At 45.6% G+C, this 26,096-nt stretch overlaps 4 protein-coding genes and 1 long non-coding RNA gene across 6 annotated transcripts in view; all 5 read right to left on the bottom strand.

The window, feature by feature from the left end:
* Positions 1-756: 756 nt before the first annotated feature.
* LOC6594417 (solute carrier family 22 member 1) lies at positions 757-3,335 on the bottom strand. The gene is made up of 4 exons (XM_002019645.2): positions 2,508-3,335; positions 2,293-2,447; positions 1,596-2,222; positions 757-1,534 (listed from the first exon to the last, which is right to left on the bottom strand). Exons 1-4 carry the CDS (start codon positions 3,074-3,076, stop codon positions 957-959), a joined length of 1,929 nt encoding a protein of 642 aa, XP_002019681.2. The 5' UTR covers positions 3,077-3,335; the 3' UTR covers positions 757-956.
* Positions 3,336-5,147: 1,812 nt separating this feature from the next.
* Positions 5,148-26,096, bottom strand: part of LOC6594416 (heparan-sulfate 6-O-sulfotransferase 2) — a 107,088-nt gene continuing 86,139 nt past the window's right edge. Inside the window, exons 3-6 of the mRNA XM_002019644.2 lie at positions 13,399-13,737; positions 12,785-13,333; positions 12,536-12,720; positions 5,148-6,010 (exon numbers count right to left, since the gene is read on the bottom strand). Coding sequence (XP_002019680.1) covers positions 5,875-6,010; positions 12,536-12,720; positions 12,785-13,333; positions 13,399-13,737 — 1,209 coding nt within the window. The 3' untranslated portion in view covers positions 5,148-5,874. The remainder of the gene's footprint in view (positions 6,011-12,535; positions 12,721-12,784; positions 13,334-13,398; positions 13,738-26,096) is intronic.
* LOC113567261 (putative leucine-rich repeat-containing protein DDB_G0290503) lies at positions 7,051-9,675 on the bottom strand. 2 transcript variants are annotated; one of them, XM_026994527.1, is made up of 2 exons: positions 7,840-9,675; positions 7,051-7,749 (listed from the first exon to the last, which is right to left on the bottom strand). In XM_026994527.1, the coding sequence occupies exons 1-2, from the start codon at positions 9,634-9,636 to the stop codon at positions 7,135-7,137; spliced, it is 2,412 nt and encodes an 803-aa protein (XP_026850328.1). In that variant the 5' UTR covers positions 9,637-9,675; the 3' UTR covers positions 7,051-7,134. The 2 variants fall into 2 exon arrangements, with proteins under 2 accessions (XP_026850328.1, XP_026850326.1); XM_026994525.1 differs by having other exon boundaries at positions 7,051-9,675.
* LOC113567264 lies at positions 18,482-18,761 on the bottom strand. Its single transcript, XR_003409381.1, has 2 exons — positions 18,653-18,761; positions 18,482-18,593 (listed from the first exon to the last, which is right to left on the bottom strand). It is a non-coding gene; the product is annotated as an uncharacterized LOC113567264 (long non-coding RNA).
* On the bottom strand, positions 18,828-19,599 carry LOC113567262. Its single transcript, XM_026994528.1, has one exon. It carries the CDS (start codon positions 19,268-19,270, stop codon positions 18,848-18,850), a length of 423 nt encoding a protein of 140 aa, XP_026850329.1. The 5' UTR covers positions 19,271-19,599; the 3' UTR covers positions 18,828-18,847.

The following is a 26,096-nucleotide window of genomic DNA, read 5'->3' as shown; positions in this document are numbered from 1 at the left end:
TCACTTCCGCAACTTGTTTGCCCATTTAATATTTAATTTTATTGAATAGCAGGCTAATCGATAAAGTGTCGTCTCGTCTCGTCTCTCAGTGCTCTTTACGGTATGGGTTTCTGTTTGAGTTTAGCAATCAAGTGTGGCATTATCTTGGCGCGACACCGTAAGAAGGGGTCTCTCTCCAGAGCTCCTCCGCTAAAGGGGTTATGGCTTAGGGGCCATAATAATACTATTTTGTTCTCTTTATGTTATCAGCTGTTTGCCGATGGGGTAGTACTTGTCCCCAACTTGTTCTGCCCTCTGCGGATTCTATTTTAATCTTTATAGTCTGTGTGTGGCTGTTTTATTCTATTTTTTTTTGCAATGACACATCGATGGTTGGGTTCTTTCTTTAGTTGCGATTGACCTACATTAATTTCTCGTTCTCTTCTGATAAATCCATTTTGAATACTCCTAGTGGATCTTTTGCTCCAGGATGTGCTGTGTGCCATCGATCATCATAATTTTGTTGTTTAAATTAGTTTAATTTGTTATAACTCGTATCACGTCGATTGCTAATTGAGTTCATACGTTTTTGAAACGAAACAAACGAAAGATTCATAATTTAATTAGCGGACAGTGACGCCAAATGCTCGGATTTTGATTGATACCGGTTACTTTTACCTTTAGGCAAGCCTCGATTTTTGTGGCGAAATCTGTAGATACATAGATACATACATACATATAGAAGAAGGCGTGTTTTAGGTGGCATTTAATTCCTATGATTGTTTTTATTGCAACAAAATAATTTAAAGCAAAGTTGTATCCTATTATAATACAGAAAGAACTCTATTTTGGCACTAGACTTTCAAGGTAATTTCTAGTATAATATCAAGGCCTGACATAATTTATCGTGCATCACATCCTTCTCCCTCTAAAATGTATCTTTTCCAAAGCCTACTTATAGGCTGCCCGAAATCTCCTCAAATGGTTTCCAAGCTGCGCGATTTTGAGGCATCAATTGTCTCTGCCTCTGACGGTCTCTTCTGCAATTCCATCTCCGCCAGGCTGTCGCACATATCAATCGGATAGAAATTGATATGCCAGATATCGGCAATACTGACGGCCATATCCCGCTCAAAGTTGGTCAACAGCTCGTTGCTGAAGCCGCTGACTTCTGTGCTGGCGGAGCTGCAGCGACGCAGAATCATCTCCGAGTGACGGCGGTAGGTGTTGGGCGTGGGCACCTGGCTGATGTGCGGCTGTTCCGTGTTCCAGTAGTAACGGTTGAGGCGTCTCAGGGCCAGGCCATAGATCCAGCCGACGGTGGCGATGATGGTGATGGGCACCAGCGGATGTATCACAGTCAAGGTGCTCAGGAAGGGGCAAAAGACCAGGCATAGACGACTAAACGTCACCACCGAGAGCATCAGCAGGACTCGGTTCTCGTTGGAAACCATTTCCCCCGTACAGGTGGTGAGCACGGCTATCGAGGCGGAGTTGGCCAGCTTCAATATCAGCCAGAAGATGAGCTCCAGTCCCACGCGCCGTGAGTTTCGTTCTAGTTACAGAGAAGGAATGACTTCAGGCAGGGATATTGAAATAAATAATAGATTTCTTACCAGTTTCAGGCAGCAGCCAGACCAGGTAGGTGCTGAGCCCAGCAGCAATCATCAGATTTCCTGCCCAGCGCCAATGGCGACGCGTATAGAGAATCATGTAGAGACCCACAAAGACGCCCACCATCTCGGCGAATCCCAGGGCCGCTGTGTTCACATGAACTTGAGCTGCACCCAGGTTTCGTATCATCAGGAGAGTGATGTTGTACAGGACCATGGCGCAGCCCCAGATCCAATGAATGTAGATCAGCTGACTGCGCTTCGTCTCGCCATCCCAGATTCGGCAGTAGCTGCGCTTCTGTTCGGCCATCAGTTCCAGATCCTTGGCGTATGCCGTGAGTTGAACGTCCAGGGTTAGCGGCACCTTTCGATTGTTGTAGGTGGCCGACTCCAGAAGCTGGCGCAGTGCCGCCTCAACGCGCTGGTGTCGCAACAGCCAGCGGGGAGCATCCGCAATCCAGCGATGCAGCCAGACAAGTACGATGAGGGATGAGGAAATGGCCACATAGAGGTAGCTCCAGTCATCGAAATATATGGATATCCCAGGTAGCAGTACAAGTCCAATAGACCAGAATAGCTCCGACAAAGTGATGACTATAATCCGAGCCTGTCCCGAGGTAATGTCGTTCACTGCAGTGAGCGATGGTAAGATGTAAGTTCGTGTCTTGGGTCTTTTGATTTTGACAGCAACTCCACTTACATATAAACTGCCCCGATGTGTACATGAGAGCGCAGAATATGGACGTGAGGCAGCGGAAGTAGATGTGCAACTGGTAGGTGTCCACCAGACCCGTAAGATTCCCGCAGAAGATCTGCCCCAGCATCCCCAACAGCATGAGGCGTCGCGGACTGATGCTAGAGGAGGAATTTCACCCATTAATATCAGTCTTTTGTAGTAATATCCGAAGTACGTACCGTTTCAGAGCCGTGTAGGCCATTAGACCGCCAATGAGCGCCCCCAAAGCATGAAAGGATTGCGTCACAGCCACCAGAACACGACGCGAGCAAATCAAATCGAACTCCGTGATTAGCGACTTGTATGCCGTTGTGTGCTCCACTTGTTCACAGGGAAGCGATGACGATGATGCCTCGTCTTTCGAGGCAGTGGCATTCCACTCCTGCCCGTGACGACTCACAAAACCTCGGGCTAGGGTCTGGGCATAGGCGTTACACACATCCACATTGAAAAGGCGATCTGTGCTGCGTTCCTCCTGCCACAGATTGTTAATTCGACTGTCATCCGCTGGCAGTGGTTCGCTGGAATTCCAGTCCGACGGACGACAGACTAGCTCTCCTTTCCAGGGATACGGGGCCGTGTAGATTATGCAGGCCATGAACCAGGCGCTGGGAATCTTGCAGAGAAAGATCAGGAGTATGGTCCGCAACTGCCAGCGCCCAAAGCTTCCGTGGATCTGCTCCACAACGTCCACGGCAACGGATGACTTACGTCGGCTTGGACCACCACTCGATTCCGATTCCGGCATGACCAGACCGCGCTGACACCTTGGCGAACGTAGTCGCACTGATTCTGCTAATTTTCCATCGATCGGATATTTTGATGCGAGTATCACTGAAGGGAAAACGATGTTTGTTCTACTGGTTAGTTGTCTCCACAAATTGGTGCAAATTAGTCGGAGATTTGTGCCCAGTCTGAGTGACGACTTATTATTAGCATTGTTTTCTTTTTATTTATACCATCAATGACGTGTGCTGCCTGCGAAATGGGAAAGAGCTATCTAAATTATTTAATGTCATTAAAATTGGGCAAGAAAAAAAATTCCATTGATCATTGAATCGATTGAAAGATAATGTATATTATGAAGCTATAATTAATATGACGAGATTCACACGTCACGGCCAAGTTGATCTTTAGATCGAATATCAGATTTATTCCTTCTGTGATTCTTCGGAAGGTTCCCCAACTTGTGATTTTGATTTGAAGACAGACACATTAGGTCGTTTTATTATACCAAAAAATAAATAAATAGCTGGCTTCTATAAAACTATGACTATAACTTTCGGGTGCCAATCGATTGGAAGAACTCTTCTTATCCCGAAAAGACATGCCACGCGCTGATCGTGGGTTCTGTGACCTTGATAGAGCGTAAAGAAGAAAGCTGCATTTAAATATACGTATATGATCCTTGATCGAAACAAGGATATTTTTCCGATTTCAGGAAGCCCTGGCACGCCCAGATAGGCCCATGAATGGAGAAGATAGCTAAAGACTGGGGAAAATATCCTTGATCCTTAAAAGTGCAATTTTTTCAATCAAATCAAATCAAAAATAGCTGAGAAAACCGGATATATATGGCTGGGCCTGTTATTCCGATTACAGGAACAGAAACCACTATCAATTTGGTGGCACTCAAAACCGAGATTTTTGCGTGTTTTAAATATGGGATACCAGGCGAACAGAAATCAGCAGAACGTCGGTCGCTGAAAAATCGTTTATGAAAAATTTATTTTTCCCCCTCGATTCGTTGTAACCCCAAAAGTATGCACCATATTTTGTTTGCAATCGCTAAAGTTGCTTGCTGCTGATTTCTGTTCGCTTGGTATCCCAGACCTAAAATTTCCCGTTTTCGACGTTTTGAGCGGTCGCAAGTTGTGTAGTCAACATCTTGACTATTTAAGGGACGAGCGGGGCGTGGCATTTCGAGATTTTCGCATCGTTAGATTTGCCAAAAATCTACCTCATTTTCGTAATCCAGATTTTGATGTCATTCTACAGTCTAGATTCGCAAGGTCCTGGGAAAGTATGTCCTTAGGGTCTTAGCTAATAGCACCACAATAATTAAATTATGCAGCGACCGATCTGGCTTTCCATGATTGGGGGAACATATGGAGTCCTTGTTCAGGACTCATATATTCATACAGGAGCCCCAATATTCCCGCGACAGCCTGAAAGTATGCTATATTTTTAAGTACCGCAGAGGGTGGGGGCGCTAACGAGCTGAGTATGATGTAGAATTCATGTAGAAACATGAATAACGCCTTTTTAAACTGAAAGTTTTGAAAATGGACCCGCAAATAAATAGATATGTCTGTTGTGTATTTTATTGATTCATTTGTTTTATTCAATTTGACCTGCATGTATGTGTGGTGTTTACTTTGTTGTTATTATGCTGATTGTGTGGTTCTCTCACTGCAAATTCGTGAAAATGCTAAAGAAAATGTACATGAAACATGCTTGATGCTTGAATTATTCAATGTCATGGTATTTTCCCTTCTGGTAGCTATATAAAACGGCACAACTGTTGTGCGCCGTGCCTCATAATTAATTAATCAATATTTGAAATATATTTTACATTTGGTTTTCCAGGGTTATGTTGTGGTTTTTTGTTTTGATTTATGCAATTTTCTTTGTTGTATATGTATTTCGTTGGCTTTGTTTATTCAAATGTCGCATTCAATCAATCGAGTTTTGCTTGGTGTCGATCTCCAATTAATTATTGTCTGAAACAATTATGTCAGCTAACAACTCACTTTGCCATTCAATTGTTTGGCAAAACAATAGTTGTATAAAATTAGCAGTTACGTGCGCCTCTCTACTCGTGTTAAAATTGATTTTTGTTTTATTTTGAATCATTTTTGTAAGAGTATTCTGCGGTATTTACAGAGGTCTGGGGGTTGTCTAAGCAGTTAAATAAAATAAATGCGTCATTGGATCGAGAACATTTTTCCAAGCACTACGCGCTTAGACTACGTGTGGATTTGGCTTTGCAGAGACTTGGCATAACAATAAAACAAAAGAGCACTATGCTAAAACTAATTAATTAATCTAGTTTATGGCGTGTAGTCGATGCGCAGTGACAGTGTAAATGTAATTCGAGTTTGCCCTCCCACTGGCTCATAACTCGATTCATATTTATAAAATATATATATGTAGGTATTATATCGTATTATGCATTATGCAAAAGTATTTACAATTCGTCCGATGGTATGTGTGTGCGACTTATCAGCAAGGAGTATGTACGGTTATAGGTCATAGATTTCTGAGTGTAGCCTTAGGTTTAAATTTATAATACGCGCACACGGAGATTTTTGCTTTACTATTTGTAGGGCTCTTAGATACATATATGCGTGTGTGTGTGTGTGTGTGCATGTTTTTTGTTTTAGATGAGACAAGCCGAAACGGCTTAACATTATCCTTAGACGCTAGTGTAAAGTCCTTCGGTTGTGTCTATGCTGCCTCCTCCTCACTCTGCTATATTGTATTCGTGGTTGAGTTGGTGTCTGACTAAATCTAGTGGCTAAACATTAATATTTGGTTTCGAGTTCAATGATCCGTGCTGAGCGCATCATCCACGTTGCTGTCCCAATTGAATTCCGTGACGCCCTGCTTGAAGTAGATGTTCCCGAGGTTGGCGTACCGCTGCTCGAAGTTGGTGTCCTTTGCCTTCAGATGTTCGAAACTGTAAAGAGAAATAACACCATAATTAATATTCACTCAGGTAGGGTACAGTTTTTACAATCCTTAATCTACGTTTTCCTGGGATCTACGCATTTCCCTACTTGTCTTTGTCGCAGGGTTTGGATTTACTTCCTTCCACCGGGACCAACACCGACCCTCCCTCCTATCCCATCCATTGTTACATGCTTCCTACAAAAGCTGTTCAATTTACTTATGCGCAATAGAATGTTTTCTTATACACATACGTATGCACCCTGCTCTGCCCTGCCGTAAAAACCCCGTCAATTGTGGATGCAGCTGCCTCAAAGTACAGCTGTATGTACGGTATACAATAAATAAATCCAAGACTTGGGCAAGACTTACACACACACTCTCGTACGTAGCGTTTGCCTTGCCCCTGGCGCATTGTGAGTGCAGAAAAATGTCAAAGGTCATAAGCAGCGCAGCATTGTTCCGGCCAAGACAAAAGGTTCTCTTTGGCAGGCACCAAAAGATTTTTTGAGGGAAGGCAAAAAAGAGGAAAAACCCCGTCAGTCAACAGGCCCAAGTCACAGTTAATGAAACACTTTTTTCCAGGCCCAAAAACCAACCCAAGCTTGCAAGGCTACCGATGGAGGGACGGGATGGATGGTTGGAGTGGTGCTGGTGCTGGTGGTGGTGGTGGTGCATGGGTATTTTCTCGGTTCCGTGCTCAAGACGTTAGGCCAACCCACCCCTGAAGATGGGGCGCAGGCGCAGCTGCACATTTCGTTGCGTCGTTTCCTCGTTCCGCCTGAGGAGGTGAGCGCGCCTGTCGGGGGTTCCCATCGAGTGAACAGGACTGGCACCGCGCGCACAAGTCTCACGTGTGCGCAATCAGCGTCGCAAGATGGTTATCCAACTGGTCGATCCGGGTGGTTCATCTTCAACCCCCCCCGCCCCATCCTTCAGGCCTACTTCCGGCCTGGGAAAATGCCATCACGCAGCAAAATCAAAGAAGGAAAAGAACTCGTTCTTGTGTTGTATGCAACGATGTTTATGTATTTTGAATCAGATCTTAGCTAACGTATAATTTATAATAGAAATAGTACTCGTATATAGGATATATAGAATGTAGGGGTAGAAGGTGAGGAGGGGATGGATAGCCTAGATGTTTCGTGCCTTGAGCACCTGCTTCTGGGGCGGACTGGGCACGTTCTCCTTGCCGGGGAACAGCACTGTCTTCTTGGGAGTGCCGGCCGCGGATCGGGGGGTGCGTGGTGTGCGTGGGGTGCGTGGGGTGCGCGGACTGTGCGGCGTGGCCACCTTGGGCGTGCGCTGTGGGCGTGGCGAGGACTTGCAGGAGAGCAGCTCGCTGATCTCGTTGCTGCTGTCCTGGCGCACACACTTCTCCGAGGAGTTGAGCAGCCACGAGGTGATTTTGTCGCACTCGGCCCGCAGCTCCGAGTCGATGAGCAGATCCTCGATCTTCTCCAGATCGGTGGTGTTCGGCTTGTTGGCCTTGCTGGGCGTCGTGAGCATCGACACGGATGCCGGCTGCTTCGACTTGAGGGCAATGTTCTCGAGCTTCAGCTGCTCGCACTCCTCGCGCACTTTCACGAGCATCTGCTCCTTGTTGTCGAGCTCCAGTTGGGCGAACTGCAGGACGGTGGCGAACTCGTCCAGGGCCTTCTTCATGTCCGCCATGTAGGCCTCGCGGGTCTCGTCCTTGCGCTGCAGCTCGTAGTAGTGGGCCATCTGAGCGTCGCCGTCGATACGCTCCTGGAACGAGTTAGCAATCTTATTGAATTTGGCCAGGGTCTCCGCCTCGCCGGCAAGCAGCTCATGGAGCATCGACTCCTTCAACGATACCTCGCTCTGCAGCGTCTGCGACGAGGACCGCAGGGCATTCAGCGCCTCCTGGGATTCGGTCAGCTGCTGGCGCAGCTGCTCCGCATCGGCCTGCAGGCCCAGGTAGCTCTGCTCGAGGGCGCCCTTGGCCAGCTGCACGGACTCCAGCTCCGCCTTGAACTGCTCCACATCGGCATCGGACTTCTTGAGCCGCTCCATCAGGATGTTCACCGTGGACCGGGTGTTGGTCAGCGTCAGCTGGTAGTTGTACTTCTCGGTGATGGTCTTGGCCATGTCCTGCTTCAGCTGGACCAGCTGCTGCTGCAGTGCGTCGCTCAGCTGGATGTAGTAGTCGATGCCGTTGCGCAGCTGCTCCTCGCACTTCTGCAGCTTCTCGTCGCGCTGCCGCAACATGTCGTTGGTGGTCTCCAGCAGGACCATCACGTCCTGCTTCTCCAGCTCGATCTTGATCAGCTCGTTCTCGGCTAGCTTCTGGCGCTTGTCCAGCTCCGCCCGCCAGTAGCTCTTCTCCCGCTCGACGGCGCTCTCCATGTCGTTCTCCACCTGCTGCTGCACCTTGGCCACCGCCTGCTGTTGCTCCGTCTGGCGGGCCTGCTCGCGGCACAGCTGCCGAATGGTGTCGCAGTGGGCATCGATCTCGCAGTTCTTGTCCAGCAGCTCGTCCTGCAGGGAGCGGATCAGGGTGCACTTGTTGGCCAGATCGTTCTTCAGAGTGTTGCGCTCCACACGGAGGCACTCCTGCTCGGAGTGGCTGCTCTTGGCCTCCTGGGCATAGGCCAGGGCATCCAGCTCGATCTGCTCCTTCAGCTGTGTCACGTCGGCCAGCAGGGAGGCATTGTTCTTCTGCAGATTCTCGATCAACTCGATGTTCTGGGCCGTCTTCTGCTGCTCCTTGCTGCACCGCTCCTTGGCCAGGGCCACATCCGCCTGCAGGGCACTCAGCTGGACATTCAGCAGGTTCTGCTCGACCATCTGATCCTCGCTGGTCTGCTGCAGCTGCTCGTTGGCCAGCCGCAGGGCCTCGCTCTCGGCGATCAGCGTGTCCACATGGCGCTCGTGCTCCTCCCGCTGCTGGTGCAGGGCCAGCTCCATGGCGGCCAGGCGTTCCACCAGCTGGGTGTGCTCCAGGCTCAGCTGCTCGTTGCGCTCCTTGTGCGAGTGGTTCTCGCTGGACAGGGCCTCGATCAGCTGCTCCGTCTTGGCCACCGCCTGCTCGTGCTCCTCCCTCAGCTTCACCTCCGCCTCCTTCAGCTGCTCCACGTGACGGCGCAGCACATCCAGCTGGCTCAACTGGCTCTCGATCAGCTCGTTCTTGTGACGGATCTCCTGCTGCAGAGCCTCCTTGCCCTTCAGCCGATTGGCGGACTTGGCCTCCTTCACGGGCGTCGTGGTGGCCGAGTGCAGGGGCGTGGAGGCCGCCGTGGAGGCTCCGCTGGCGGGTGCCTCCGTGTGGCTGGGCGCCGGACGGAAGCGCAGACGCTGCGGCAACGATGGGGTCCTGAACAGACGCAGACCCTTGGACTTTTTGTCCTCCTTGGGAATGGCAAACTCCTTGGCCTCCTTCGAGCTGGAGGCAAAGCGCACCGCATCCTTGAAGAACTTTTCGATCTGCTCCTTGCGCTCCGGCTGCACGGGTGCCGGATTGGCCGCCACAGTGGCGGCTGCGGCGGCCGCAGCAGCTGTTGTGGGCGTGGCACTGCCCGTGGAACCGGCAGAGCTGTTGGAGGCAGCTGGCGAGGCGCACAGGGCCACATCCACATCATTGAAACGCTTCAACTTGGCCTTGGAGAAGGACATTCTGGCTGCTGTCTTTTGCCTAACTTTGTTATGGCTTTGCACGATTCTCTTTTGTTTTTTTTGGTTTGTTTTTGCTTAACGTCTCATAAATAACTTTCGTTTAACTTTTAGCAATAACAAAAACTCAATAATCAAACATAAACACAACTTTAACTTTTAATTTCTGTTTAACAAATCTGTCCGTTTCAATTTTGAGTGTTTTCTGTTTCCTGTTCTCTGTAATTCGTGGTCTGTTCTCTACACTACAATAATATCCCGCTTTCCCGTTTCTACCCGTTGCTCTCACTCTCTCAATGTCTGTACCTACGCGTTCCGCTGTCAAAACCTATCTGAATTCCCTGTCGTTGCGCCGGCGCAGAGGCAGACCCCGCGAAGCGAGCCGAGGCAGGGCCGACGGCGAGGAGGGGGAGAAATGCACAGAGGTATTGGTACCGAAGAACAACCCCCGACAATCGGAACGGGCAAAGGGTCGTCGTCGTGTCGCGTCGTGTCGCGTCGTGGAAGTGATCCTTCTTTGTTGTTGTTCCTGCAGTGCATTTGTCGTTGTCTCTCACCTCTGTGGCTTTGGTATACCCTATGCCAGGTGGGGTATCTCCGTGTTTCTTAGGAAGTTTGGTGGCTGGAGAAATGAGCAGTGCGTGTATGATAAATCTATGAACAGAATAACAGTACTGCCCTTTTTATGATAGTAAAGGTATGATAGCTGATTCTAGTGCATAGATGTATTGTTTTCATACACATCGAATATTTAATTTAGGTTATGTTAACCCGGACGGCCCTCAGCGGGTCCACGCATAGGCCATATGGCCCTTAGTTATCCGGATTTCATTCAATATATATTTAATGGTAGATAGCCGGCTATTCTGTATAGATCTTTATACAGAGAACAAATTGTCAGGTGATATTGTTATAGAATATCACAGATTTATACTTTTTCTAGGAGTAAGGATTTCTAGACCAAATGATTTATATTAAAGATAAATAATTCTGTATTAATTCCGATAGAAATTAAACCTTTTCTAGGAGTAAGGATTTATAGATACAATTATTTATATTACTGATAAATAATTCTGTATTTATTCCAACAGTTTAGTCTTTCTTCTTTGAGAGATAAAAAAATAATTACAATTATTAATCATCCCCTAAAGAATTCCCTTCAAGAACAGTGATAGTTTTAGATCAACTCCCTACTATATAAAAAAGTTTTGGGTCGTCGTCGTTGTCCCATATTTTACTCAGAAGCTAAGCGCACTCCCGTAGGTGGCTTGCCCGTTTATAGATACATATATTATACCCCGTTCCCTGTTCCCCTTGATATCACAGCGCACTTTCAAGAGTATTCCATAGTCGTTGTGGCTCCTGCCAAAGATTTATTACGCTCTGCTTGTTTTGGTGGTGGTTCGTGCCACAATTCCTTATCCTTAGACGCCGCGCCGCAGTCCTTATCTATGTGTTTGTCAAGACGTCGGCATCGCATTTGTGAACTATAGAATATGGTAGTTTTTTTTTTTACTTTTAGCGCGCGCAAATGTTGCAATTGTAGTCCAAAGACAAGGAGGGTTCACAGGGGGTACGGGTGGGGGTAAATATATATATAAGGCAGAGGCAGGGGCAGCAGATACGAGAGTTCAGGGGTTCCGCATTCCCTTACTCCTGCAGGAGTGTATATAGGAAATGTGTGCGCCGCCGCTGTCTGGCAAGAAGAGGCACTCGCACTCGCACTCCCATCTGTCTGATCCTGCAGGATATATACTGGAGTAGCGAGGATTGGTCTATGGCTTGATGGCCGTTAGCTCCAACGCCAGAACTACATACAGCTGGCAGCCAGCATAAATTTGTTAATTTGATACGAAATCCGATGCCCGCATAATTGGAAGGAAAATGCGTAAATGTGACGAGGGAAATGGGCGGGCCGTGCGCCCATGCGCATTGAATGGAATTGAATTGCGTGGAAAATTCATGAGACAGAGAGCCAGAGAGCTTCAGAGGCAAATTGATTTGCCTTGATCACGCGAGGGAGTTAGCTAATCGAGCACCGATCCCATCTATGACATCCTGCTGATCCTGTGGCAAGCAGGCGGCGTGTCCCCGTCCCTTTTTCCCTCAACTGCCAACTGCTCAGCTGGTTGTTTCTTTAATGCCCAACAATGGAATATTCCAGCAACAGAAAGGTGATAATTCTAGGGTTCCAAATCAAGGAAGCATAGAATTCTGGGTGGGACACAAACATACACACACACAGCTGTGCAGGAGACGGACGAGAGGAAGTCAGGATCCATCCCTAAGGGGATTTTGATAGACTTTGCTTAAACTTGGAATAAAACAGAATTAAAGTTCTGGAACTTCTTCCTGAAACCCAAAACACTTTTACAATAATACGGTCTTTGAACAAAAGACCCAAAAGTAATATAAATGATGTTCTGGCCTAATGATGATTTTCCCTTTATTGAAGAAGGTGTTGCTACCTTCTGCAAGATCATTTTCCCAGGCCTGCTCGTGCATAACCGATGTTCATGGCAATGCCGCTAAAAAGTAATGCGATCTAATGATGGCACCACCATGGGATCCATTCAATTTCCCTAACCTTTGGCTGAACCGATGTCAACACAAAGGCAAAGACCCATAGGGCCTGGGCCCCGTCCATGTCAAAGGGTTCTCCTGGCACCCTCTTGGGATACAAAAGGAGTCTGAGTCATCGACCTACGGCCCAGACGCTCCGACATCCCGATGCGCAGAAAGAACCGGACTGATGTTCTGCTGTTCAGGTTTCATGACCAGAAAAACGTGTTGTAACTACGACTACAGACTACAGACTACAGATGGAGAAGGACATAGGATATACTAGCGGCACATAAGCCAATTATCTTGTGAAAGATCCCCTCTGATTTATGGCACTCACCGTTGAAACAGCAAATTCTTGGCAAAGACATACAGCTCTATGTCCAGGCCGTTGAGCTTCTCGATGCGACGCTTCTGGTCCGCTCGCAGATTGGATACGGCTGTCGCCGAAATGGTAGTGTTGTGCTGCTCAAAGGGTATGGCAAAGCGCAGGTTAAAGGTCTCCTCAAATATATATTGGGACATCTGGAAAGGGAGAGTACATTCAACGTTAAACTTCGGCTCAGAGATCTGCGTGTGATAGGGCAACCTTTTGATATTCAGTCAGTCCAAAATAGGCCATGGCAGCCAAATTGCGCTTGGCGCTGGCCAGCATCACCCGATCCCGTTCGTGGGCTGGCATCGAGGACTTGTTGTAGCAGCCGACCAGGGCCAGATCCGCGAGCATGCGGGTCTGCCGATTGGCCGCCAGATTCGACTCGCAGCCGGCAAACTGATCGAGATCGACGTCCAGCCAGTCCTTGCCCTTGTAGCAGGCTGGCAGCTCAGCGGCGGAGGCCTGTCGCCCCAGGCACCAGTGGCGCGATCCCTTCCAGGTGGCGCCGCGCCGCACATGGCGGTACTCGGACATGTAGCGGGAGATGGGCTCACGGAGCAGCGATATGTAAAAGTACCGACGCTTGGCCGTCTCGCCCTCGTTCTTGTCCAGCTCCACGTCCACGCAGCTCGTCAGCTCGGTCCAGTCGGCGTGGAGGCCGCACTTCCAGCCCGTGGAGTAGCGCGAGAAGAGCCAGTTCTCGTTCCGATGCGGCCGGAAGCAATAGCAGCGTTTTCTCTGTCGCTGACACTCGCAGGGCCGCTACGGGACACGAGAAAATAGGGTTAATGGAAGAGGGGCCACAGATTAGAGGCTTTCAGACTCACTTTTAGGTCCAAGTCCCTGACCAAATGGCGGCCAAAGGAGGTGCCGCCCGTTTTCTGGATGTGCAGAAAGACCATCACATCGTGGCCATCCATATCGAACTGGAAATCATCGTTGAGCACATCCTCGTAGCTCAGTCCGGCATTGGCGATGATGTTCTGCGGTGCGGATGCAGATGCCCTCGAGGCCATGGCCGTAATGCCGCCCAGCGCTCCCAAATTGTTGCTGTTGGCATTGTTGTTGTTGTTGGTAATGCTATTGGCCTGATGGAGTGGGAGCTCATTATAGGCAAGGATATCCGAGGACTGGAGTATCACGGCGCGTTTGGATAGGGCGCATACCTGCGGTTACAAAGAGAGAGAGCAAAGAGCAAACATTAAAGTGGATGCCAGGCAATGGTTGGTCGACTTTGGATATGCCCTGTACTGTCAGGCGTTCAATCAATGGAATACATGCTGCAATCCATCAGATATACCCTTCCTGAGATCTGAAGGGCATTGCATCGTAATGATCCCCTGAGTGGTGTGAATGTAATTGAATTTTTCATTTTCGCTGTCACCGTTGGGCCTTAAATTGAATTTATTGGCTGCAAATTTACAACACAAAAAAAAGGGCCAAGCCAAGCCTCTCTCCCTTTTTGTGGGAGAGTATTTACGTTCAGCATTAATTAAATGCACATCGGGATTAAATGCATATTTTTGCACACGACACAGGTGGGCGGCAGCGCCAACTACTGGAAAACTCCTCCATTTATCGCCATTTTCCCCATCATCTCATCTCATCTCTCGCCAGGTTGCTTCTTGTTTTTTTTTACGCCGTGTCTCACTCTATTTACCCGTCGGAATGTGCACTTTTATTTATGGCACGCACGTACTCAACGCTTATTAATATCGAGAACCAGCTTTTATCCCCCTTTCACTGCACTCACAACAATTAAGTTGAAGAATTTCAATATTAACTGGCCATAAATATGCCAGAGCAGAGCAGAGCAGAGGAGGTAATGGAGATTTCTGTTGTGGGGGGTAGTTCCTTGCATAAGAAAGTTGATTAATCTTGTAGCATACTTTTCGGCTGGCAGCTCAATTAAAGGGCAGGCATCTTTTCGGCTGGCCACTCAATTTAAAAGCAGGGAAATTGGCTTGTGGTAAACGGAAAAACTATCCGGATATTGTCTAGAGGGAAAGCCAACTGGAAAGTATTTTTCCCACTTGTCTGACTGGAATATATGGTTGTTCTGCTTAAAGTCCAACTAGTGATTCTTAAAGTGATTCTAGTTTCATTGTTTCTAGTTTCATTAATTCCCAAGATCTCTGCTGCGTTAAGCAGCTCAATAATTCAAAATTGATCCCTTGATTATAGCCAGTGGTGCAGCAGTAGAGTAAAATCTCACATTGTTTGTTATTTGCGTTGCCCACTTTGTCATCCGCATACATACATATGTATGTATGTATGTACTTATGTATATTTACATATATTCTCGCCGACGGCAGCCGCTCTTTCTTGTCTTCATTTCGCGTCTTTCTTTTTTTTCTTCGCACTCGCTCCCGCTCTCGCTCTCGCTCCACTCTCGCCCCCGCTTTCGCTCTCGGTCTCTGGATCTGTCGCGCTCTTGTCGAAGCCTCGCTTGCATTAGGGCACAAGCAATGCCTGCCCTTAATTTCAGTCTTGATCAATCACTTCTTGCAGCTCGTCTATCGCCTTCGAATACAGGCTTGAATCGATCTTGTGCTCTATCGCTAATGACTCTATCGCTTCGATATGCTATAAACCATGGCAATAAACCATATACGGACAAGAAATTCAACCGTGAGACCACTTCAGAGCACTTCCGGAGGAGTTTCTGCGTAGTTTTGTGACCAGAAACTAAGGAACAGTCGAAACAGTGGACTTTCTCCGGCGAACGTGCTCCGAAGAAGGCAAAGACTGTCTTATCGGCCGGAAAGGTGATGGCCACAACGACAAGGTGTGATCTACATCGACTACTTGGAGACGGGCAAAACGATCACACGATGGCTCTACTGTACCGAACTATTGGACCGATTCGACGCCGAGTTGCAGAAAAAAACGTCTCATTTGGCGAAGAAAAAAGGGCCACTTCTTTTTTCCACTTTGACACCCTTTGGCACTGGTGCCACATCCACCGTATACTCCAAATTGACTAATTTGTATTTCCAATATTTTAAAATATTTATTTTTATTTATTTATAGTGAAAAAGTCACTCGCCGGACAGAAATTCGACTCGAATGAGGAGGTCATCGCCGCCGCGGATGCCTACTTTGCAGACCTTGGACCTTGGAGTCCGATTCGGCTGAAATTTCACCAGTAACCGTCCGAAAGAATGAACTATACGATAGTAAATCTATTTGTCGATACTGGCGCCAAGTACTTATCACACCATCCTCGTATGTTGAACCGAAAAACCACGCCTTTTCAATAAAGTGATTGCAACAAACGCTGCTGAAGAAGTTCAGTTAAGGGATAGGTTATGAAAGGATATTTTATTGGGAAAACATTCACGGATAGTTCTGTCATCTTTTGTTAACTTTTCTAAACCGCTAGAAAATCCTCCAACATCTGCCCTGCCTGTCTTATAAGTTTCTGGCATTACCAGCAGCTGTGTTTATTTTGTGATGGGGCGGCGGCCCCCGCAGAAATATTCAAAAATTGCCAATACACAAAACTTGTGCTGCGGCCACGCATAACTTTCTAATTAGAATAAGTTTCCCCAGGCCAGGCCAGGCCAGGCCAGGGCCAGGGGCCATGGGGCACAGCAACATTTTCCTGTGGATGGTGTTATCATTATTTATGAATTTTCCTGACAACCGAGCGTCAATGAAAAGATAAAACAAGACCTCAGCTGTCCGCAAGTCAGCAAGGCGGCTCTCTCGAATACATATAGTTTCTGTTCTCTGAGCAATCAAACTAGACAAAAAGTTTCTCGATTAAAATGAGCAACTTTTTGTGAGAATTTTCTCTTATCTGACAATTTCCGCTGCTTAGCCGAAGACCAAATGAGCAAAACACGCAACGAGAGGAGCAGGAAGGAGCAGGAGAACCGAAACAGAACAGGACAGAACAGGACAGAAAACTCAGGCAGAAACTCAGCTCATTAAACAATTGGCAGGCGGGCGGAATGGTTGTTGGCCATAAGAAATTAAGGACACCAGGGGGGTTGCCATGAAAACCCCCACCACACCCCAACCCTCCCCACTCTTATCTTGAAGTCTTTTTGGACCGACAACTTGTGCGTGTGCCCGTCCCTGTGTGTGGGGTGTGCAGAAATGCGTGTAAGCTTGTTTCCATAAAAGTTTGCCATTTAAATGGCCAGAAAAACGAGAAATGAAAAAATGTTACACTGAGTTTTTGAGATTTTTTCCAACTTGGAAATAAATTAGATCTCAAACAAGGCTTTAAAATTACATTAAAGACATTACACCGGAAATTAAAGCAAAGAAAGTCCTTGGCCTGGCTTATTCTTCATCCTTTTCTCTCAGTGTAAGGCCCCAAAGAGCTGCACCAGACCAGAAGGGAGTGCAAAAGTTTTGAATTTATTGTGTCCAGGCGGCCAGAGAGAAGCCACAACAGCGAACCAATTCGATTATCAGCAGAGAAAAAAAAAAGTGTAAGAAAAATCTCGCTGGCACAGCCGTATCCTGTGCTGTCCTGTCCCGTCCTGTCCCGAAGCTCTTTACCTTAATCCCCTTAGTGGCACCCGGGGGCAAGTTCGATTTATTTGTTTCTGATATATATTGTTGTCAAGTTGTTTAGTGTTCTGTTCTTAAGTCAGTTAGGTGGCACTTTAAGTGCTCTAAATGGGGCTTTAAAAAGTACAGTACTTTTCCACAAAAGAGACAAACGGAGAGGGGGACAGAGGGAGAGCGACAATAAATTAAAACATAATAAATTTATATGGTGCACGTAAACACACGCATTAAATACAATTTGGTGTGTGGCAAAAAAAAAGAACAAAAAATTATGAGACGAAAATCCACCCACTAATGGGTAATTTAATTTTATTTTCGTTGCTTCAGCGGCGGCACTGCAACTAAAATGAAGCTCCCAAATGGCGAGCAGATGGCAACAATAAAAAAATATATATAACAACAATTTGTAAGAGTGTATGTGTAAGAGAGCACTTTGCCGGCAATTTAATTGCTTTTCATGCCGCCGCTGCGGCTGGTCAGCGTGTGGCCATTGTGCTGTAATAATATAATAATAATAATCATTATTTTGTGCTAAATTCGTTAGATATTTATGGGCGCACATGGGCGCAGGGGAAAGCCTCCGGCGCGCCGGAAGTATTAAAATTTGATTTTGCTAAAGCGGAAATGTAAAAATGTGCTGCATACTTTTGGGGGCGGGCGGAGACAGACGGGTTTCGCATTTGATGGAAATTCATAAAATATGCAAATAATTGATGAAGCTGCACAAATATTCACTGAATTAAACATAAAGGGGGTTCCAGGGGGAGATGTGAATATAAATTTTAATGGGAAATTAACTAATTTAGTGGAATAAACGGATGTGTATGTGAATTTCATTGACTGTTGGATTAAGCTTAAAACAATTGTCTGCTCTGGGGAGAGAGGAGGGGAAATATATCTCCAACCGAGGGTGTTCTTTGGGGTAGAATAGAGTTCCATTTAGTCACCCTACAAACAGTTTACGCCCATCCCTAAACCTGACAATCCATAAAAAAAGGAACCACAAAAAACTCATTTAAGTGAAACGTAAACAAAACCTGCCAATAAAAAAAACCTGAAAGCAGAGAGCCGTAATTTCCATTCATAAAACCAAAGTGCAGGCAAACAAAATGACAAATGTTACGGGAATAAACCGAAAGTAAAACACCCGCAAGTAACAGCGACTAAATTAATATTTATGTGGTCAGTGTGCACAGATTTGAGATTGTATGCCTTATGAACTCCATCCACAGAAGCACGAAGAAGGTACTCCCAAGACTGGGGTCGGGACGTCGTAAATTTCGAGTACAGCGAAAATCAACAATAAAACTTTCGTTTGCGGAAAAAAGAATTCCCAAGATACAATTTCGTGTGGCGTCATAAAATGGAAGAGCCCAGAGATTGTGAAAGCAGTACCCCAATTCCGTTTATTACTTATTTAGGACATACAAATTTTCAATTAATTCCGAAGCCTAGTAGCACATCATGTGGCCCATGCCATCGTCAATGCAAACTACAGGGAAGACCACATAAAATGATACAATTAAAGTTCCATATGGGCGCTGCACTTACTGGTTTTCTCCTTTAGCTCTGCATAATCGATTTCCTCCGCCCAGAGGCTGGCGATCAACGAGCTCCAAATGCACATCGAAATCAAGAGAATCGAAAAGAGTGAAAACTGAAAGACGGCTGACATGGTTAACGCTTCGCTGGCAACTGGTTATACCATATCGAAATGCCAAGCAAATTAGAAATAAAACTACAATTTCACAGTTTTCTATATTCAGGAAACTGGCGGAGGGGTCGGCCCCGTCCCCAGCTGCCGACACGAAGTTTACGCTTCAGAGCCACGAGTCGCCTTGCCCTGATGGGGTCTTGTGAGATCCACTTAAAGTTCTTGCATTCGTAGATGGACACACAGCGATCTGTGTGATCGTGCCGCACATATCCAGACTTGCAGCCGCATCCCAGCTGGCAGATAAAGTCCTTGGAGCAGTCCGTATCATAGTTGGGCACTGTGCAGCTGGGCTGCTGGCAGGGCAGGCAGGACATCTCCTCGTTCTCTCCGCAGGCTGCCGCACGAGTCCTGGATATGAACTGGATCTGAGGGGCAGCATAGGCGGCACATCCCAGCAGAAGGAGCAGCAACAGTGGCTGCCACAGCCTTAAAGTTATTTGCAGACCCGGCATGGGGCAATGTGTGAATGTGTCTGCCAGGCAAAACTTTGGCCCAAGACTTGAAAGTTTTCAGGCAAATCGAATCGTTTCGCTGCGTCTGGGGCAATTAGTCAAGGATCTGTGTAGATATATGTATATCGTATATGAAACAGCTAAGAGCCGAGTGCGCAAAGTTTAATGCCAATATTTACTCTGTATTGCGTATTTGTGCCAACTTTCAGTACTAGAAAGTTATGGGCATTCGACGAGGAGCCAATTAAACCCACTGAAATTTTAATAATTTAATCCGGCAGTGGACATTGTAAAAATAAAGTCGTTTTCCCTGTCATTTAAATATTTTTCGTGTTTAAAATAAATGTATTTCATATTTCAATTAAATATTTTCATCTATAGATTATATTTCCTACTAATTTCATATATTTTATACTTGCTCAGCCGACAAACCATTTCCCTCCAAACGATGGCATTTGGAAGCATGATTTGCATGTGCGAAAGGACTTCAGGACTTCAGGTTTCTATCTGGATCCTGGATCTTTTAAGTAGTTGCTCTTTTCCCAAAGTGCAACACAAACCATTTGACTCATGTTTGATTTTGAGCTTCTATAGCACCAATCAGCGCTTTCGGATGAGCGGAATTTTTAATATTTGGCTCTATTAAAGCTTAGTTGACTATGTTTACATTTTATATGGGATATTTCTTATATAAAAATACTAAAATACCGTTAAAAAATGGTGGATAAGTGGATAATGGTAGGAAGACGAAAAATACCTAATAGATCCCCGTAGGGTAAGGGAAGGAGACCTTTCACAAGTATCTTTTAAAACTATATTTTAGCCTTTTAGTGTGATTTATAAGTAAATTCAACAATAAAGCTGTATATACCTAAAGAACTCTATCACTAAACCCATTCCACACTCTCTGAAATATTTATGGTATCTCTTATGGTATTCCACCATTAAAACCGAGACTTTTAGCTATCAAAATCTCCAGAATTATTACAGCATGCACTTTTTATGATAGTTGTAGAACTACTTCATAAATGACCCTTTAACTGTGGAATAACTTTAGCAAAACCATAAAACCCCTACTTGACTGTCGACCACAATATTTTCATCTCTCATCATTCATCAGAATCATAAAACTGTATTTGTTATTACAATATTTACTGTGGCAGAGAAGTCATTGTGGAGTGGGCTCTTTGCAAATATTGCCATCTATTTAAGGCACCGAAAAAGTACAGTCAAGAGGCAACATTCAGCTGCATTTAATGGTTTTGCAGAATGCTGTCATTGCGGGCAGTTATAAATGTTAAGGGGCATCCGCTTTTGATGATGGCACAGGACCTGTCCTGCCTGTGGCCGGCCATTCTAATGGTCAACTGGTCGACGAAAAAACACACAAATACAAAGACAGCCAGACAGGATACTCACACAGACAGCTACCGATACAGAGTGGGAGTGGGGAAAAAAGAGCCTGGCTATTCAGAATTCCATTCTGTACACAAACAAAGAGGCTTCAAGCCTTTGCCGCTCGAGTCCGGAAATATACAAAATTACCCAACACTGGCTAGCACACACACACACCCACATACACATACTCGTACAGGTGATAAATGAGGCTGGCGTTCTGCATTTGATTATCGCTTTAAACAAATATGTAGCTGAAAATTCCAGGGTAAATGCCAGTAAAATTTCCCAATGAAAATGCATAACTTATGATATTTTTGGGATGCCAGAATTTCCGTGTGTCCATGGCAGGCGGTATAGATATTTCATTGGCTGCTTACCTGAAGGATTTTCCACTCGAAAGAAGCTCCACTGAATCGTGGAATCATTTCAATTACTGGCCTCTATCTCATAGTTCTCCCTGCCTCTCATAAATAGGCTGTCAACTCCACTGCCAACTCCGTTTCACAGGCAATTCGCTTAAAAGCAAAAGAAAAAGGCGCTCTCGTTCATCTTTTTTTTGAAGAGCAAAAACCATTGAAAATTTGCATAAACAAACCATTTTTTGTGCCCCCCTTTGGAGGTCTTTGGAGGGTCTTTGCCTAGTTGAACGATTGAGAGGCAGCTAATATTTTTGTGCCCTTTTTTTCTGTGTGTGGAGGCACAATAAATAGGGGCAGACGTAACAGCAGGACACAGATTGTCCTGATGGGGCCACATGGAGTGAAAGAGCATATTTAGTTTGGCCTTTTGTTGGGGGCAGGGCGGGGAGGGGTCCCTCTAAAAGAAGGCAGCCTGAAGACGAATGAAATGAAATATGGGCCAGGCCAGGGCTACGGCTTTGGGATTGGCCATCAACTGAAACGAGATCCCAATTGAGAGGACCTCTTCTTTCGCTTTCGAGCTCTTAATCGCTTTGGGACTCACACGTCCTCCCCCCCTCTTCTCTGATTGAAGATGGATTTCCCTCTCTCCCTCTCTCTTTTATGATGGCCTGCCACCAGTAATTTCCGCATCCCATTGATATTTTCCGCATTTCCTTGGGGATTGGACACTGATGAAATGTGTGGCTGGGCGTTGAAATGTTTTGTCATTTCATTTATCAAATTGTCAGCTGGCGGCGTGGGGTCTTGGGGGTTTTTGAACTGTTGCCATTTTGGCGACCTGTCACGCCTAACTATTTGTGATTTCAAGCCTTAAATCATTCGACAGTTGCTTATGTTTTCAATGGATTTTCCATTAAAGAGCCAGAGAGTTCCTTTCCCCCCTCCAAAGGACCCACAAGAGCTATGGTCTTGTCATATATTATTTGCTGTTCTTTCGCTGTCTATTTGTATACACTTTCGGTGGGTATTGAGAGATTTTATGGATGTTTGAAAGGCAGAAAGGCAAAAATTAGTTCCTTAATTTAAGAGATATTTAAGGGAACCCCCTGCAGAATACAAGAATTAAATAGTAGTTTTTTCTATAGAAATTCCTACAAAAAATCCATCATTTGTGGACAAAACTTGATTGAAATCTTCTGCCTCAAGCCTTTCAAAGTGTATCTAAAATTTTGCTTTCTTTCCTTCTTGTTTTGGGTCCCACGTTTTTTGTCGAGAACCCGAAACGTTGAAAGCTAATCTATTTTAAGTGGCTGTAAAACATTCAACGAAGCTCGGGATGAGGTCTGTCGTGGGTCTCCTTTAATGAAATGTAGCATAATATTTTCATTTTGGCCAGAACTCTCGAGTGTCTGTGCCTGAGTGTGTGTGTGTGTGTGTGTGGGTGATAAGCGTGTAAATCCCTAAAAATAGCCAAAGACAAGGCACAAATCCCACATGCATAGACGAAAAAGGAGCTCCTCTAGTGCTGGCCGTGGCTCTGGCTCCACCATAAATTCGAGTAAAATATATTTTGACATTTTGCACGCAAAGCGTGTGGCAAAAACTAACTAAGCGTGGTCTTTGCGATACATACAGATACAGATATATGTATATATATATGTATATATGTGTATACAAAGGTCATTCCAATGATGATGAGGAAGGACATCAGGACTGTGACTGGCGGACTAGGATTTCACATGAAGTGTTAACATGCGATAACAGCGCCAGCAAATAAAACACAATGAAGCGCAACTGATGAGGATGCGGTGAATGGTCCTGGTCCTGGTCTGGGAGGATGGGTGAATGGTCTTGGTCTGGAGGATGGGAATATGGTCTTGGTCTTGGATGGGAGGATGCGGGGGAATGCTCCCCCCTAATGCGAAAGGAAACACCCAAAAATCCAAACCACAAACACAAAATGAGTCTTGGACTCCATCTTTTTGGGTAACGAGTTTTGTGATTTCGGAAGTAAATGAACTGAAACGAATGATAAAACAAAATAAATCCAATGCCTCATATTTTTGTGACTTTTTGTTTGGTTATTTTTCATAGGCAAAACGTGCCACCTTATTGGAGAATATAGAAAAGTATTTAAAACAGGAAAACCATTTGAAGAGAGACATTTGAATGCTTAAATCCTTTCCTCCTGCTTTTGGCTTTAAAGATTTTCCCCCCCCCAATGAAAATGCTTGACTCTTGCTCTGAGGCAACAATTTTTAATTACTATTTTTTTTTTCTCTCTCTTTGCATAAAAATGGCGACTTTATTTTGCAACAAAAAAGTGATGGAAAAAAAAAAATTCTTGCGCTTTTTCAAGCTCTAACCAGTAAAAATTTTTTCACGCTCATAAACTCTTGGGAAAATTGTTTGGGTTTCCTCTTAGTGTGAGTGTGGGGGGTGGGGGTGGAGGGGAGGGGGTGGGGGTGTGACATAATGGGAAAATGGGAAAACCAAGAGAGGGCCCTGGTCATGGCTGGCTGGCGGGAGAGTCCAGGAGTGGGTGCTCTGGTCGCACTGTCACAGTCATAAAAATGTGCAAAGTATTTTGTATGGACACACACACACACACAGACACACACACACACACACGCGGACACCCACACTGTGAAAGCTAATAATAAGCGAGGGCCTGCCTGCCTGGAAATGGTTTTAATGCATAGGGCAGGCAGGAAAAAAGGAAGCTCATGGAAACAATTTTCTTGTTAAGTGGACTTTTGGACTTTACATTTTTACTTGCTGTTCTGCTGGTGGGTGGTGGGTGGCTGTTCCTGCTGAGGTTGCTAATGTTGTAGTAGGGGGGGATGGCAGGGGGTGTCGGGGCAACAGTTTCATATTTCCTTTTATTGTACTCAAGTTGGCGCGTAAATTTAAATGAAACGCCATTTTTTTCCAGCACCAGCTAAAAGTTTTCCATCTGAGGTCAGGGTTCGGTGGATTTACATACATGAGACTCTAGACCGGAAGTCTGTGAATCATAGGTAAAGTTAATGCCAGTAAAAGACCACAAGTCACTTCAGCTGACAGGGGATAAGGGTAGCCCTACCTGTCTGCCTACCTGTCTGTCAGTGGATTTTCCAGCTTAAATTGGTTTACTTTAACGCAAATCTTAGGCTTAAAGCTTTGGTTATGAGATACTTTTTAGGCGGCCCTTATTTTGTTTGAAACCTTGTTTTCTGACCCACAAAAAATACCAACAATTCGCTGTTTAGTAGTACCAAAGAATGCCACTATTTTCCCAAAGAAAACAAATATTACTGGTTTTTTTTTATAGCATTCCCAAGAATTAACGCTGAACCACAAACAACACGACTTTTTAGCGGTTACGACCGCAAAATTGTGTTTATAATTGTTTTCCCTTTTGCGGCAGTTAATGTTGCAAAAAACCCGCTGTTTAAAATTTTATTACTCATACGCCGCGTAATCCACAATTTAATACGAATATTCCAAGGTTTTCTTTGTCATCTTTTTGCCACAATTCAATTTTCGTTTGACACTTGTTTTGGCAGCACCGACCATGAAAAATGGTCAAATGTTTTTCTATAAAGGCCCTTAACGTTGCCTTAACGTTTTCTTTTCTCTTTTATGTTTGTTTGTGTTGTGAAAAATGCTGATTGAAATGTCACAACATTTTCGCTTTTATGCCTTTTGTGTGTTTTCTTTATTTCCTTTTTTATTTTTTTTTGTGTGTGATTTTGGCTTTCGGGCATTGTCCGGTCCGGCCAGGGCCTTGTTCTTGGTAAATGTTTCGCACTTTAATCGGAAAGGAAAACCCCAAAAAGGAAAAGAATGCCGGTGCTAATCTGCTAAGCGTTCTGTGCCCTCGTTGGGACCCTCGGGCGGGCCAGCGCTTAACGTATTACCCATACGCCCAGTGCGACAGAGTGTTGCCAGCAGTGCGGCAGGGCGGCAGGACGGCAACTATCATAACTGACCGCTTGAATGTAACTTAATTGGGATTTTGTTGGTAATTGAAACTGAAAACAGAACCGCACACATTGTCTGGCGGCTCCGGCTGGCCAGCAGCTGCACACAGAGTCTCCAATTATAATTTAATTAAATTTGAAGCACTTTATATGCAACTATTTGTAACCCGGCATCGTCTGGCATCTCAAAACTCTGGCATTTCTGTGGAGTTCCGTGCCAGACACGTTTCCTGGTTTTTGCATACATATGATACGGCTCTGGCTCCGGCTGCGGCTCCGGCTCTTCTTTCTCTCGGTGTATGTGTGTGGCGCTGCCTCAAAATGTGAAACAATATGCCAGGCCAACAATGAAGCGACTCGTGCAGCAACTCGTCCAACGAGGCGTATGAGTGTTGACTGCCGTACAAGATAGCAGGATTTCGAGCAGAGAGCCAGTGTGCTGTACGCTTGGATTATTATGATATTCTGCAACAAATCTGGACAAATGACAACAAGAATGGGCCTTTCGAGTGGCTGCATAGCTAAATATTGTACTAACAAAATGCAAGAAAATGCGCCTAAGTGGGGGCCAAAGATTGGAGTACCTTTGTTCAATGCAGCAAAATACAGATACCCCTTGTCACCTGTGTGCCCTCTTGGGCCCCAAATAGACAAACATTTTGGATACCCACACATCACATATTTGTAAACATTCCGTTGAAAAATCCAAACAAAACGTGTGCCATGCCTGCAATTGTCTTATTGTTGTCGTGGATTCTTGTTGATTTTCCCTCGATTGTTTGCCCATTCATATGCTGCACACAGATACACACTAGCCCATGGTTTGTTGTCTTTGCCTGGCCCTTGTTTGAGTTTGCTACCAAATTTTTGTTGCCTCTTGTTTATTTATTTACCCAATTCGAAGCAGGCAGAACCCTTTGTGTGGCTGCTGTTATTTCCACTCTTCATAATGTGTTTATTTGTAGTGTTTGTACAGGCAACATAGAGCTGTAAGAATATTGGAAGACTTGTTTTGAGTTCTATTTGGGCAAAATTGATGGAAAGTAGGGTATTTCAGAGCCTCTGCCGGCTCTAAAAGCTGTGAAATATGATCTAAATGTC

The sequence above is a fragment of the Drosophila persimilis genome, unplaced genomic scaffold (genome assembly GCF_003286085.1).
Source record: "Drosophila persimilis strain 14011-0111.01,24,50 unplaced genomic scaffold, DperRS2 tig00003933-arrow-pilon, whole genome shotgun sequence".
In the NCBI taxonomy this organism is placed as follows: Eukaryota; Metazoa; Arthropoda; class Insecta; order Diptera; family Drosophilidae; genus Drosophila; species Drosophila persimilis.
The sequence above is the reverse complement of the archived record's forward strand: the minus strand, read 5'-3'. Positions and strand labels throughout refer to the sequence as shown.